The sequence below is a fragment of the Grampus griseus genome (genome assembly GCF_964374135.1).
Source record: "Grampus griseus genome assembly, chromosome: X".
Lineage (NCBI taxonomy): Eukaryota > Metazoa > Chordata > Mammalia > Artiodactyla > Delphinidae > Grampus > Grampus griseus.
In genome coordinates this window covers 16,466,902-16,482,203 of record NC_138999.1, presented here as the reverse complement: position 1 = coordinate 16,482,203, position 15,302 = coordinate 16,466,902, and the positions used below count along the sequence as shown (strand labels likewise).

The 15,302-nt window shown below is 42.1% G+C and overlaps 1 protein-coding gene across 7 annotated transcripts in view; it reads left to right on the top strand.

Annotated features, from left to right (window-relative positions):
- The window catches only part of SH3KBP1 (SH3 domain containing kinase binding protein 1), a gene marked incomplete at its 5' end in the record, with an annotated part of 295,684 nt that overhangs the window by 83,198 nt on the left and 197,184 nt on the right, over nucleotides 1–15,302 (top strand). For all 7 annotated transcript variants that reach the window (XM_082681426.1, XM_082681425.1, XM_082681427.1 and 4 more), the window contains one exon: nucleotides 4,195–4,318. In XM_082681426.1, the coding sequence (XP_082537552.1) occupies nucleotides 4,210–4,318 (109 nt within the window). The remainder of the gene's footprint in view (nucleotides 1–4,194; nucleotides 4,319–15,302) is intronic.

The window sequence follows — 15,302 nt, the reverse complement described above, 5'->3', positions numbered from 1 at the left end:
CTGAGTCTCATGATTCTTGTCTGAAAAAATATATCAGTCTAGAAAAAACAGGATTTCTTTCAGTAACAAAATGAAAATGTTATCGTGAGGAGCAGGCGAAAAAAGATCTGTTAAAGCACTTTAATTTATATAAGGCCTTGCGAGTGTAAGGTTGTGTCATTACCGGCATCGTCACCTATTTTTGGAGCCTACCAATAGGAGTCCATGACATCAGATGTCTATGAACATCAGGGTGTTCAAAAAATGCACTCCTACCTTGCATTTGCATGGTAATTGGTACCCTGGGGTCAGCATGTATGTCAGATAGTTTGAGCCAGAAGTGAGTACACAGGGACATGTGGCTTGCTGTGCAATTTGAAAACTTTTTGAAGGAAAGAGCTTGCCCTGTGGTCTTTTGGAAGTAACTGGAGGGTTTCAGTAGGAAAGTGACAAGAGCAGACAATTGTTTTAGGAAAGTGTCCCTTGAGGCAGTGTGGAGGTTGAGAGGGGAGGGGAGGGACTGGAGGCAGGCAGGACTTGGGGGGAAGAGTGGTTAAGAGATGAGCTCTGAAGCTAGACAGGTTGAGTTCCAATTCTGGCACCTACTTGTTTGACCTCGGACAGATTTCCTTAGCTCTCTGTGACTTGGCGTGTGCATCTGTGAATAGGGCTGTTATGCAGGTTAAAAGTTGCAATCCAGGTGCAGCTCTTAGAGGAAGCGTTGGCACATGGCAAGCTCTCAAATGTAAGCTGGTATTCATGTGTATTTTTTACTGTGGTAAAAATATATCTATAACATAAAATTTGCCATTTTAACCATTTAAAAGTACAGTTCAGTGGCATTAATTACATTCACAATGTTGTGCAACCGTCACCACTGTCTGTTTCCAAAATTTTTCATCACCCCAAACAGAAACTCCATAACCATTAAACATTAACTCTCATCCCCCCATCCCCTTACTCCCTGGTAACCTCTAGTCAATTTCTGCTTCTATGATTTTGCCTATTCTAGGTGCCTCATATACGTGGAATAAGACAATATTTGTCCTTTTGTGTCTGGTTTATTTCACTTAGCATGATGTTTTCTAGGTTCATTCATGTTGTAGCATTATCAAAATTTTATTCCTTTTTAAGGCTGAACAATATTCTATTGTATGTATATACCACATCTTGTTTATCTGTTCGTCTGTTGATGGACACTTGGGTTGTTTCTACTTTTTGGCTACTGTGAATAATGCTGCAGTAAATGTTGGCATACAAGTATCTGTTTAGGTCCTGCTTTCAACTCTTTGGGGTATATACCTGGGAGTGGAATTGCTGGGTCATACAGTAATTCTGTGTTTAACTTTTTGAGGAACCATCATACTGTTTTCCACAGTGACTGCACCATTTTACATTCCCACCAGCAATGTACAAGGGTTCCAGTTTCCCCACGTCCTCATCAACACTTGTTTTCCTTTAGAAAAAAACCCCAAAAAACCTAGCCATCTTAGTGGGAATGAAGGGGTATATCGTTGCGGTTTTGATTTGCATTTCCCTAGTGAATTATGATTTGAGCATCTTGGCGTGTGCTTACTGGCCATTTGTCTATTTTCTTTGGAGAAATATCTATTCAGGTTCCTTGCCTGGTATTCATGTTTTTAAGGCAGCTTGGGAGGAAGGAGAGAAACAGATTGAGGAAGTAGATAGAGCCCAACTGGGTGGCTGGTTAGATACGAAGGTTAACGCTGAGTTTTCCAGCCTGGGTAAGTGGGTTGATGATGGGCTGTCAAGCAAGATAGCTCCCGTCTCTCCCAGAGAAGGGGCCGGTTGGAGGGACGATGTTGGGTTTGGGTGGGACTGCGTTGAGCCTGGTGTACCTGGGTGTTGGGCAGATGGAGAGTCCAGGATGCACCGCCATGCCTACATGTCTGATTGGTGTCTTTGGAAAAATGCAGGGCATATTTTAAGTTTTCTCCTCCCTGCTTGAATCTAACAAGCAACTTAAGAAATTAGGTCATCATGAGGCTTACGTATCTGGCAAATGGGAACAATCATTGGAGGGACAACAGAATCTGAAACTTATGAAGCAACCTCTCTCCTGTTGCTCGTTTCTCAGCCCTTAAGCACCTGCATGATGAGATCAGTCCTTCAAAGCTCACGGGTTGCTGCTCTGAAGCCTTGGGTGTGAACATTCTTGGCAACCATAGCTTCTCAGGCCTTCTCCAGTGACTACCGTAGTCTGTCAAACATCTGCACCCCCTCACCCCTGCCTAACTGCATCGTGGTTAGTGCTAAGCAAGTGCTTACCATGTCACCTGCAACCCACTGAATTTCTCTGAATTACTCCTTGGCAAAATTGGATGTTGTATCACTGCGTTATGTTGTGTCTAGGTGGGAAATTTGTGTTTGCACAGTCATACCCGCCCTACAGTGGAGAGTGATGTTTGAGCAACTTCTCTACCCCCAAAGAAGCAACGATTGGGGAATGAGGCCCTGTGGTGCCTTGTTTACTTCTAGAGCCATAGCAGGCTGGCAGCCATCACTAAGAAAGCATCCTTTCATGCGGCTCAGGCTGGCAATGTTTGCAGATTGTCCCCTGATGCCATCTGCCTGTGAGGCTGCAGAAACCCCCAGCAACTGCTGTTCTAGCAGGTGCCGGGGCTGCTGAGGTGGGAGTGCATGTACACACACACGCATGCACACCGCTTTGTGCTGGGTTGGCCTGAGCCGCCAGCTGAAACTCTCAACCCAGCAGAGCACCAACCGCAGTTGCTGGTTTCCGGTGAGGCCCTCATGAGGGAGAGAGGGCGAGGCTGTTGTGAACAGAGCCAACAATCGGGGAATTGGATACGGTAACTAACGCTCGGGTGTGTAGGAAGCTGCCAGGCGGTGGCTATGTTTTGACAAGCTTTTGTTCTGTTTTTTCCACCTCTGCCCAGGCCAAATTGTAGCCTCCCACCAAATTTTCCATCTTCATGTTCATTCATAGAAGGACCCATGTCCAATTCTTGTCCCAGGCTCTTTCTAGAGAACACATCTCTCATCTTTGAGTCCTTCCTGCCACCCAGCCGTGCTTTGGCTCTAGCCCCTTAGCTTTCTCTTTTTCCCAAGTCAGTGTGATCATGGATGCAGACAAGCCCAGAACCCACCCTGCCCAGATCTGCACTTTGTGAGTTACTATCATTTCCGGCTATTAATGCTTTTGGAAAAAAATATGTAAATTATTCGAATATCAATAATTTGAAATAATTGTATCAGGCATCAGGTTTTAAAAATCCAGATCTTAATGGAGCTTTGATAAGAGACCACCTGGTGTAAACTTTTTCTGTAAAGGGCCAGGTAGTTTTCGCTTGGATGTCTGTTCCAACTACTCAACTCTGCCATTGTAGCATCAAAGCAGCCATAGGAAATACCTAAACGAAATGAAGGGGATTGTGTTATAATGAAACTTTATTTACAAAAACATGTGGTGGGCTTAGTTTGCCGACCCCTGGCTTAGAATGATCGTCTTTATTTTATTTTATTATCTTTTATATTTTTCTCTCTGAGGAATTAAAAAGCCAGAGGAACTTGGTAACTGTAAATGAACTGAAATCATCTTCTTTTGGGTTTAGCATAATTGTGAGCACAATGGTGATTTGGGAATATACTTCTTTAAACCCCTGTTGGGAAGAATAGAAACCAGAAGACCTTTGAGGGGCGATTCTGCTTGGCCAAAGATTGTCATTGTTCAAAAAATAGAACAGGCTATCATTTGGAGCTGTATGGTGGCCTTTTTGATCCCTTGGAATGACCATAGTCACAGAAGGTTGCATTGTATTGGACATTATTACATTTTATAGGACCAGGTGCTTGTCTAATAAATGTAAGGAAAACAGACTACAACATACAGGAAATGGTGTTTTAAAAACGTTTTGCTGACAGGGAGATCGGCTCAGTGCTTTGTGACCACCTAGAGGGGTGGGATAGGGAGGGTGGGAGGGAGACGCAAGAAGGAGGGGATATGGGGATATATGTATAGGTATAGCTGATTCACTTTGTTATACAGCAGAAACTAACACACCATTGTAAAGCAATTATACTCCAATAAAGATGTTAAAATAAAATAGAATAAAATGTTATGCTGAGTTGAGGTCACTATAGTTCATTTCCAGAAAGCTGAAGCTTAACATAGTCAGAGACATTCTAAAATGTTAAACTACAATCTTGTTTTCCTTTTCTCTGTCCTCACAGGAAATAAAGAAAGAGATGAAGAAAGACCCTCTCTCCAGCAAAGCTCCAGAAAAGCCCATGCACGAAGTGTCCAGTGGAAATGCGTTGCTGTCTTCTGAAACAATTCTAAGAACCAACAGGAGAGGTATGGCAAAGAAGAAAGAGCCCCTCCCCACACACAAACCCAAACTGGAAACTTCTGGGTGAACTGTATCACATTTTGCATTGCTGGAAAATTGAATGGCGTTTGCCCTTTTGTTTTTGATTTTTGTATAAATTTGGGGTGCATACACACTCACACACACGGCAAGTAATGATCCAATAACTATACTAAAGGGAACTAATAAAAAAATTTTCTTGACAGTGGGAAAGTAGACTAAATTTGTAAACGATGATTTTTCTAGGACTTTAGCTTTCGCTTTCGTATCTATTTCTTTTGGCTGAAGGGTGACTTCAGAGAACACTGTGATGCCAGCTGAGCCGGGCACGTCTGGCCATGCTCTCTTTTTAATGTAAGGGCAGGCTTTAGCAGGGTCTTTCTCTCTCTAACCGCTGGGCTCCGCCTTGTCTCTCTCGGTTTAGGAGGCAGTATTTACAGAGATATAGCTCATCCATCCATGTGTCTAACCAGGAAACCTTTCACCATCTTGTTTCCCCCTTCTGAGGCCTCAAGGCAGATTTTTCAGGTATCAGCTTGTTGGAGTTTTGTTTTCTCCCCTATCTGCCCTTTGTGACATTGTTGTGTGAAATGGTAGGAGAGATTCTATAAGATGGCAGAGACAACCCGACTCAATTCTATACTGAAATGGAAACTGGATTGCCTCAGTTTCTCCCGAGCCCATCCTCCCCATGGACCAGGCCGGGTGCACACTGAGCACGCCCGAGGTAGATTAGCTTTCAGCTGCAGGCTTTTCAGGGGCTTATTACTTCCTTAAAGAGAAACATAGAGCTGTTCAAAAGCAGGAGCCGGAAATGTATTAGCAAAGAGTTCCATTAAAAGGAAAAAAAAGGCAAGTTTACATAACCATGGGGAAGAACAGCTAATCTTTCATCAAATTTAGGCTGCAGAAGAATTTGTCCAATAAACTGTCCATTGATCATAGTGCTTGAGACTTCAGCTTTGTGTCTGTCTTCCTTCCTGCTTCTTCCTCTACCCCCTCCAGCTGCCCTGGGTTACATTTCCTTTTTTGAATTATTCAGATGAAATATTGGCTGGAGGCCCACGCTGTTTAGCAGCTATAGGATTTTCTTTCTTGTTTTTTTTTTTTTAAACCCCATCCTGCCAATGGAGGGGATTTCCCATTTTAAGAATTTTTAGGCCTACCTAGCTCTAAAACTATAGTCATCCCCCAGAGCACCTCCTGCATTCTTGCAAATAGGTTCCAGAACTCCTGAGGCCTGCCCTCGTTGGACTTGGAGAGCTAGAGTTCCCTTGCTGATCTGAGCCTCTCCCGTTTCTCCTGATGCTCCTTGGGTCAGTGGGCCGAGGAATGGCATACACGTAGACCAGCGGCAAGGCCTCTCTGGCCAGCCTTGTTTTTGTAAAGCAAATAAGAGAATTAAGGTAATTCAGTAATTTAACAAGATAAGGGATTAATTAAGTTAAGGAATAAAGGTGATTATCCAGGTAAGTTCGACAAAATTACCTGAGAGCTTTAAATCAATGAAGGAATCGAACTTTTTAGATAATTGTCTCTTTACAACGAAAAATCTGACCTTTGAGGTCCCCTACAGAATTTTTCAGTAACCAGAAAATGGCATTAAAGGGACCGGCTTACTGACTTAATGTTTTCTTTCTAAGCCTCCACCTTAGGCCGACAGCCTGATTATGACCAGCTTTTTACTCTTAGGTCCTAATCTGCCAGTGGCTCTGAGACCATAGCACATGGGGGCGTCCTGTAAATATGAAACACATAACAAACCATCTTCATTCTGGCCCAGGCTTCATACTGACTCCCGGGTCACCTGGGCCACACATAAATTTCCAGTTGAAGGGAAGAATTGTGTACCAGGGCCAGTGCCGTCTTTGGCCCCGCCCCCACCCACCAGAGCTAACAATATCCTACTGCTCCTTATAATAAACAGCAGGCTGGATTGATTGGCCTTGTCAGGCCACATAAATAGTTCATTGTGCTGAGCTCAAAAGCTACATTTTTTTCCCACCCCAAATCAGTGAAAAACCACTTTTTCTCCCCCTTTAAAACAAGGATCAGAGGCTAAATCTGTGGGACGATTCTAGTCACTTGTAAACACTTCCGTCCAACTAATTTTTCAAGTTTTATGAGTTATCATAAATGACCGAAGCCTCCTCCTTCCCTTTGTTTCCATCAGGCTTTGTCCCTAGAAATCTCTTGGATGTTTTTGTCTGTTGCTGTTGTTATGGAGGGAAGTTGCTTTCAGAGTTTAGTAACAGGCTAATTTGATTCACTAACATGGGATTTTCTTATAGTATATGAGTCCACCTTGTGATTCAGCCTTGGACCCTGTGTGAATTTGGTAGAATTAACACAGGTTCTTTTTCTTCATCTTTATCAAAGATGAGATGACTGTTCACTTTATATGGGCCATATCATTTGATGCAGGCTTAGCAATGGTTTAATAAAGAAAGATTGAAGTCTATTTCTATGAAAAGTCTGAAATTGAACCATTTCATTGTGTCCTGAACTTGAGATACACTGAGCTGAAGAAGTTTGCCCAATTGTGTCCAGCGATTTTTGCGTTGGGGACGTGCCTCACTTTGCAGCAGGGGTGAATGGGTTGTAGTAGCTCACAGTGTGGGATGAGCTCGCCCTCCCCAGGCACCTGCATAAGGTCAAAAGATATTCTACATTTGAAGGAGGCTATTCATAGCCTTGAGAAAAGGCCAGGACCATGGAAACATTAGTTTGGGGACCGATTAGTTTCAGTTTTCAGCTTTAACCTTTGCAGATCTCTACAGAGTTGATTTAGGGAGGTACTGGAATGACTCCACAGGCTTTTTATTTGAGAAAAAAGATGTGACTGAAATTGAGAGAAAGAGAGAGAGAGAGAGAGGGAGAAGATCATCCAGTTGGCTTGGCAGCCATCAGCTATATATTCCAGACATTAGCACTGTTGAGGACAGTTATGTCTGCTCTCACCCTTGGCCACTTCTCTGGGCTTTACCCAAGTCACAGTGAAGGAGCTTCCTGGTTAAGACAAGCTTTCCGCAAGGCTTAAGAGGTCATTTTTAAATTTAAACTTGCAGCATGGATGTTGTATATCCTAAAGTTATCCCAGACTCCAGAATGTTGACAAATTGCAGCCAGAAAATCTAAAATTTTTTCTTAGAGCCAGAAGTCATTCTCATGAACCAGAAAGAAAAACGTTGTCTGTTTCCTTCTGAGAATGATTTATTCTTTTGTTTCTTCTATCATTGAACCCATATAAGAGAGTGATGGGCCCTTCTAAAATGGAACTTTGCTATATGGAAGAATTTTTTTAAAGATATTCATACCTCGAGTTTCAAACCAAAATTGAACAGAATAGGTACTTAGCAGTTAACAGCAAATACAATAAATATATCCTTAAAAATGAGCAAGGAGGATTTTGTCCATTTGAATATGGACTCTTTTCTACTTGAAGTAAAATGGAATAAAAAAATCTTTTGGTTTCATCCTTATAAGGGTTTCCCAATCAACTTTATCCATGTGATAGGTTAAGTGTCCAGGCTGGAATCAATACCCTGCTGGCCTGTGTGAGGATCAGCTTCTATTTCAGGGCTGTAGTTTCCCAGTTTTTGCACTGTTAGCAGACCTCATGGGGAAGCTGCCTCTCTCTGAACCCCTCCTGCTGCCTATAATTTTGGACATTGTTCCTTACTCACTTTGGGGTGGGTACTAACAGACATTCAATTACACATGTTTACTGTGTGCCTACTGTGGCCCTGGCCCTGTGCTAGGTGCTGGGGCAGATAGAAAAACTAGAAAACACCAGCTGGTCCTGCCTCTAAGCAGTTCCAATCTATTGTATCACTTGGGAAATGTTGAGAAAATGCTGCACATTCCTTGTATCTTTTTCCTGGCAAGGTGGGGATATGTCTCTTATTTACTTCTGTCATTCTGAACGTGAAGCCACTCTGCGTGTTTCTGGTTGGCTTTATATGTCCTTGTTTCTATTTCCAGTTTATCATGAATTCAGTGTTTGGTAAGTCTCTATTGTATTTTGCACATTTATTATTCTTTGCTACTATTATTATTGTTGTTGTTATGCTCTCCTGATATACAGTGTATTTTATAATCATCTTTTTAAGTCGCTCTGCTACTCTGGCATCTGCCTTCCGAAAGATAATCTGCTTTCGCCATCTTTATTTAAGGTTTGTTACGCATTTGCATTTTACTGCCCCTTCCGGAGATTAGTGCTGAAAGATCTGATGGCTTAAAGGATATTATTTGTAACAGGTACAGCACTGACGCTACGAGATAAGATTCAAGTTGAGATGGGGGAGAGTTGCTCTCTAAGTTGGTATGTGGATATGACTGTGATTGTAGAACATGACTCTTTGAGGCTCATTTCTCGTGTGTTTAGTCCTTCAGACGGGTTTAATTCAAAAGTTTTCCTTGACAGAGAGACCAACAGCTGCTCTGCCTCTGGTGACACATTGTTGCTTTAAAAGTTAGTGCAGAAACTCTCCAGAATTCATTTTGTGTGTTGATGGGTGATACATACATGCCCCTCAACATAATATGGGCCTAGTGTTTGCGCACAGAAGGGCTCTCCATTTTGGTCTGCTGCCTGTAGCTGTCAGAAGAATTTTACCTGCTGTTTATCTTTCTTTCTCTCATAGTTTCAGCACTTGTCATTCAATCCCTAAACACATCCGGCCATAGTGACCTCCCTCCCGTGACTGTACTGAAGGGGAAACGTTTGTTCGAGCTTTCTTGTCTTTAGCATTTACTTAGCAACTTGGAATAATATCCTTGAGGTATCCATTGGCCTGCTCATCAGAACGTGAGTGAGTGTGTGTGTGCGTGTGTCCATAAATGTGCATGTGCTGCCATGGCACTCTTGTATTGGCTCAGAGACAGTGGCATGGATCTTGATAGGCTGTGAAGGATGGAAAATGTCAACCACTGTGGTTTTCTAGTGCTTTGTTGTTTAAGGTAGATGTGAGATCTGGGGATTTGTTTCTAGAAACAAGACTTTTTTCCTTCCAAATTTCTTTTTGGAGAAGCAAATGTGAGTTACCTCGAGTTAACTAGGAATCGGAAAATGTGGTGTGTTGGGTCAGATTTTTCTTCAAGTTTCCAAATCATCTGTCATTTTTACCTAGATTGCTGGCTTTTATGCACAGATAGAAGAGTAAGAGTTAAGAGAAGGCATTACTATTCTGTGGAAGCTCTTGGCTATCACCTGTGCTATTCTTTCGCATGGGAAGATAAAAATAAAGCCTGCCATCTGGCAGTGAACGTGGATGAATATCATATATAGTCATTCAATAATATATATGCCTGTGTGAATGTATCTGTACGTGCATTTATGGTTTTGGGGGTTTTTTTTTTACACCCGTGAGCCTTCATTCTTGAAAGTTTGAGAGTAAAGGGGCCATAAAGATCTTGTACAGTAAATGATCCTTGGCTGCATTTCTGTTTTATTAGGAGCCTGTGTTAGGACCAGTAGTTGATGTTAGAGTATGTTGCCCTTGTCCATTTTCTTATCTGAGTAGTACTGCCTGTTGGGCTTAGGGGTGGGTGTGAAATGGGTGGAAAGAAGCCATTCTAGAGGGATGTTGCTTTCATATTTTTTTCTATAATTTTTAGTGTGTGGGTCATTGACAAAATTGTTTTTAGAATTTTTCTTCTATTATATTTATCTCCTTTTAATCTCTGTGTCTTAGTGATAAGGCATTAACAGTGGAGTCATGAGTGTTGCGTGGAATAATGATTTAGACTTCCACCCAAGTCCACCCAGAGGACCATCCCTGAAGCGGTTTTGTGATGGTGGCTCCACCTGGTGGCTCTCCTAGGAAACTCCTCCTCCTCCCCACCTTTTCTTTCTCCCGGGGAGAATCTTGAGCAGGATGCCTTTGGTTCCTCTGATTTAGTGTTCTCAGTCCACGCAATTCGATCTCAGACCTACGGCCTCTCACATTATACACATGTTCTCTTTAGCTCCTTTCCTTTCTCTTCTAATGTTTGCTCCTTGAACTCGTAGAATCTGTTTCTCCATCCTTGTTCCATCTGTTTTACCCCAACTGACCAGGATCATTGTTGATAAGCATAAAAAAAAAAGAGACTCCTACAGGCACGACTCTAGTTATAGATATTAATTTGGACACAATAAAGAATTACACTAAAATCCACGTTGGTAAGCCATGGTCTCCTCCTTGATAGCTCCAAGTACCCCTAACTACTTCTTCACTTCTTGTTGAACCCAGTTTTCGTCAAAGGCGCAGTATTTTATTACTGATGTTGTTTTCAGTTGTCAGCAGGTGGTGAAATAAAGAGCCAACTGGCCTTGCTGGCTTCATTATCGTTTGTCACTTCTCTACAGGATGCCCCTTCCTGCTTAGTAGGCACGGGCTGCCCCCCTGCCCCCCTCTGGGTATACCACCGAGCATAAGTGTTCTTGATAAATAAGTTTGTTTCTTCTTTAATTTCATTGTTTAAAATTTTTTTTACTTGATGACATTACAGATGTGCCTTGTTTTAGCTGCATTATGGGTTAGTCTGGGAACTTAATCACCACTTATGACTTTGTTTCTATGGGAAAAAGATTTGGAGTTCTAAACACTGTGCATAGTGCATAACCCACTTGTAAATCTGACTTGATTTTTTATTTTGTTTTTATATTGCTGGCATAAAGCCTTAGGTACCTTTTAAAAGTCAGAGAGTCCATATAAGTGGGGATAACTGAAGTTTTCTCATGTCGTAGAGGAGTTTACGATTCACATGATGCAGAATGCTGGAATTGTACAAGCTCTGTGCAATACACCAGGCTCCAAGGATAGCTCTGGGTTCAGCCACATTGCACCATTGTACGCAGTGCTTATTTTCACAAGTTGTGAGTTGGACCTTGGTGTGCCCAAGTTTGCATGTATAAGGCATGTTGTAATAAAAGAGGGTGCTGTTGTATATTTCCATCTATTGGAGAGGAGACGATGCAACAAGCTCAAATGGATGTTGGCCAGCATTTCCCAGCGCATGTTGTGCAGAATTGTAGCCCTAGAAAATATTCCACAAAAGGGGGAGAAAGAGAGAGATAAGGACATAAAGAGAGAGAGAAAGTTGGCTGTCTGGACAAATAACTTTTGGGTACAGCTGCACGCACAAGCACCCTCTTAGAGACTAACAAATGAACTAGCGTCTCGCAGGCTCTCAGATGTCCTATGTAAGGAAACCTGCTTCACGTTGACCACCGAACCACGTTTCACTGAAGACTAGTTAGGACTCTGCTTTGGGGTATGCTGGGCTTTAAAATGCAGAGCAAGGAGCTGTCTAAGCATGTCCAAAATCATCTTCAGAGTCTACCTTGCGCAGGTAATGTTAGAGTGAGTGAGCATAGGTGGTGGTGCTGGCACTGCAAGAAATGACTGATGATGCTTCTCAAGCCCATGGCCGTGAAAAAACAAGTTAGATGATGCTACGAGAATATTCCCCAAATCTAAAACATGAGAGCCAGTCTTTTTTGGTAGTTTTTCAAGTGACAAGCTGAAAGAGATTTTTTACCTTGATCATTTTTGGGGTCCTTGTATCTAGGAGTGTCCCCCTGGTCTGGGCTTTGGCAAGGAAAGTGGGCTGAGTGGGCGGACCCAGTGAACTGCGAGGCCAGGTCCACCTGGGACTTGAGTCAGGACAGAACCTAGGAACCCAGGGGCGGATTTTATAATGATGACAGAATGGTGGTCCCCCATAGTCAAAACATTCCCATTTCCTTCTCCATCTGCTTTGATAGAAATGCAGGGAATCTTAGCTTTTCCTGATACCATTAAAGCGTGATTCGACATGGAGAAGAGCTCTGTGCATTCTCTCCCCTTCCTCATGAAAGAGGCGGCCATTTTGAGTTCAGGTGATGAACCCACCTGTGGGACTGTGAGGACAAGCCATGTAGCCTGATGTTTCAGAGTTCTGGAATCATAGAATTCCTGATGTGGCTGAGGTCCCTGATAGTGACCCAGCCTTTGGCCTGATACAGGGACCCATGGAGTCTCTGCCCAGGGGACCTGAAAGGACATGCCTGTGGTCTGGGGGACTGCCCTTTGCTAAGGCCCACATGAGCTTCTCCTTTTCCAAGGAGGGGGGAGTGTTCTCAGAAGAGAGCTGGTAGGTTAATTGAAAATAGTTAATTAGAGGTATTGTACTGGGACAGTAGCTGTCCTCACTTGTGGAGAAAGCCCTGGAAAGGGGGCCTTTTCTTCTGAAGTTTCCTTATTCTCTTTTAATTACACAGATTGGTCCTCCTGGTCTGTCATCACAGCCTGGTCCCCCCATGTCACCTGCAGGCTCAGCTTAGTCTTTGGACTTGCGGCTTTTGGTGCTTGTGAAGCTCTGGGACTGTTATGCCCTGAACAATGAGGACATTTCATGGCCCATCTTCCTAACCCACTGTCAAGCTGACAGCAGGCCCAGTTACAGTGCTAGGTGGGCCACCCTTTTGTCCCCACCGAGAAAGGGAAAGAAAGAACAGCTTAAAGCTTCCCCTGGGTGTGTGTGTGTGTGCATGTGGTGGGGGAAGCACATTAGAAGAGGACTAAACTGCTTGTTCCATTAGTGTTTCTCTGGAGACCTGAATAAGCTCAGTGGCAGCAGGGCCTTGTTGCAGGAAAAATGGCTGTAGGCAGAGTCCAGACCCCCCTTCTGCTACACCCCCAAAGTTTCTGTAGGACTTTGGGCAACTCTCATACTCTGTTTTCTAATCTGTAAAATAAGGAGATTACTCTTGTTAATTTCCTTAGGGAAATTGTGAGGATAAAAATTAGGAAAGAGAATAAATTTAGGGACAGAGGGTGGTAATAGATTGAAGTAGGGTGGGGAGTCACTCCCTGAATATAGTAGTAGTTGTTATTAAAGATGATAAACTGCTCGTAAGGCCCCAGAGTGTTGGGAAGAAATTATTGATATCTGGAAACGAATAAAGTGTTGTTTCCATGAAGCAACCAGTGATCAGATGTGCACAGAGGATTCTCCAGGATAGACTATATGCTAGGCTATAAAAGAAGTCTCAGTAATTTTAAAAGGATTAAAATCATGCAAAGTATGTTCTCCGGCCACAGTGGAATGAAATTAGAAATCAACAACAGAAGGACATTTGGGAAATTCACAAATATATTTGTGAGAAATTAAACAACATACTCGTAAATAACCAGTGGGTCAAAGAAGAGTCCACAAGGAAAATTTTAAAATACTTCGAGGGACTTCCCTGGTGGTCCAGTAGTAAAGAATCTGCCTTACAATGCAGGGGACGCAGGTTCAATCCCTGGTGAGGGAACTAAGATCCCACATGCCATGGGACAGCTAAGCCCGCGTGCCACAACTACTGAGCTCACCTGCCTCAGCTAGAGCTTGCGTGCTGCAAAACTACAGAGCCCTCGCGCTCTGGAACCCACACACCACAACTAGAGAAGAGAAAACCTGCACGCCACAACTAGAGAGAAGCCCACGTGCCTCAGTGAAAGATCCTGCATGCCTCAACGAAGATCCTGCGTGCCGCAGCTAAGACCTGACGCAGCCTAAAATAAATAAATAATAAGTAAATCTTTTTAAAAAAAGGAAAAGAAAAAAATAAAATACTTTGAAATGAGTGAAAATGAAAACACAACATATGAAAATTTATTGAATGCAGCTAAAACAATGCTTTGAGTGAAGTTTATAGCTGCAAATGCCTATATTCACAAAGAAAACAGATCTCAGATCAATAGCCTAACTTTTTTTTCCAGCTTTATTGAGATACAATTGACATACAACATTGTGTAATTTTAAGGTGTACAACATAATGGTTTGATATACATATATATTGTGAAATGATTATCATAATAAGGTTACTTAACACATCCTTTACCTCACATCGTTACTTTTTTTTTTTTTTTGGTTGTGGTGGTGGTGAGAACGTGTAAGATTTGTCTTTCTGTGATTTATTTCACTTAGCCTAATGCCCTCAAGGTTGATTCATGTTGTCCTTATTTTTTACGGCTGAATACTATTCCTCTGTGTGTGTGCACGTATGTGCATGTGCGTGCGTGTGTTTGTATCATATTTTTAAAATCCATTCTTCCATCAATGTACACTTAGGTTGTTTCTGTCGTGAATAATGCTGCAGTGAACATCAGGGTGCAGGTATCTCTTTGAAATAGTGATTTAATTTCCTTTGGATATATACTAGAAGTGGGATTGTCAGTAGCGTAACTTTTTACCTTAAGAAATTAGAAAAAAGAAGGGCAAACTAAACTCAAAGCAAGCAGAAAGAAGGAAATAATAAAGATCAGCGTGGAAATAAATGAAATAGAGAATAGAAAAACAGTGTAAAAAATCACTGAAACCAGAAGTTTCAATTGGCTCTTTGAAATGGTCAATGAAACTGATAAAGTTTAGCTACACTGATCAAGAAAAAAGGAGAGAAGACTTAAACTACTAATACGAGGAACTAAAAAAGGGACATCACTATTTATCTTAGAGAAATTAAAAGAAATATGAGGGAATACTACGAATAACTTATACACTGCTGGTGGGAATGCAAAATGGTACCTCTGCTTTGGAAAACAGTGTAGCATTTCCTCAAAGTTTTAAGTATAGTTACCATATGACCCAGCATATCACACCCAAGAAGAATGAAAACATATGTCCACACACAAACGTGCACACAAATGTTCATAGCAACATTATCCCTAATAGCCAAAAAATGGAAACTACCCAGATGCCCATCAACTGATGAATGGATGAACAAAATGTGGTTTAATCCATACAATGGAATCTTATTTGGTGATAAAAAAGAATGAAGTACTGATACATATTACAACATGGACGGGCCTTGAAAACACTATGCTAAATGAAGGAAGATACAAAAGATCTCATATTATATGATTCCATTTATATGAATGTCCAGAATAGACAAATCCCTAGAGATGGAAAGTAGATTAATGTTTGCCCAGAGCTGGGTGTGGGGATGGAAAGTGACTG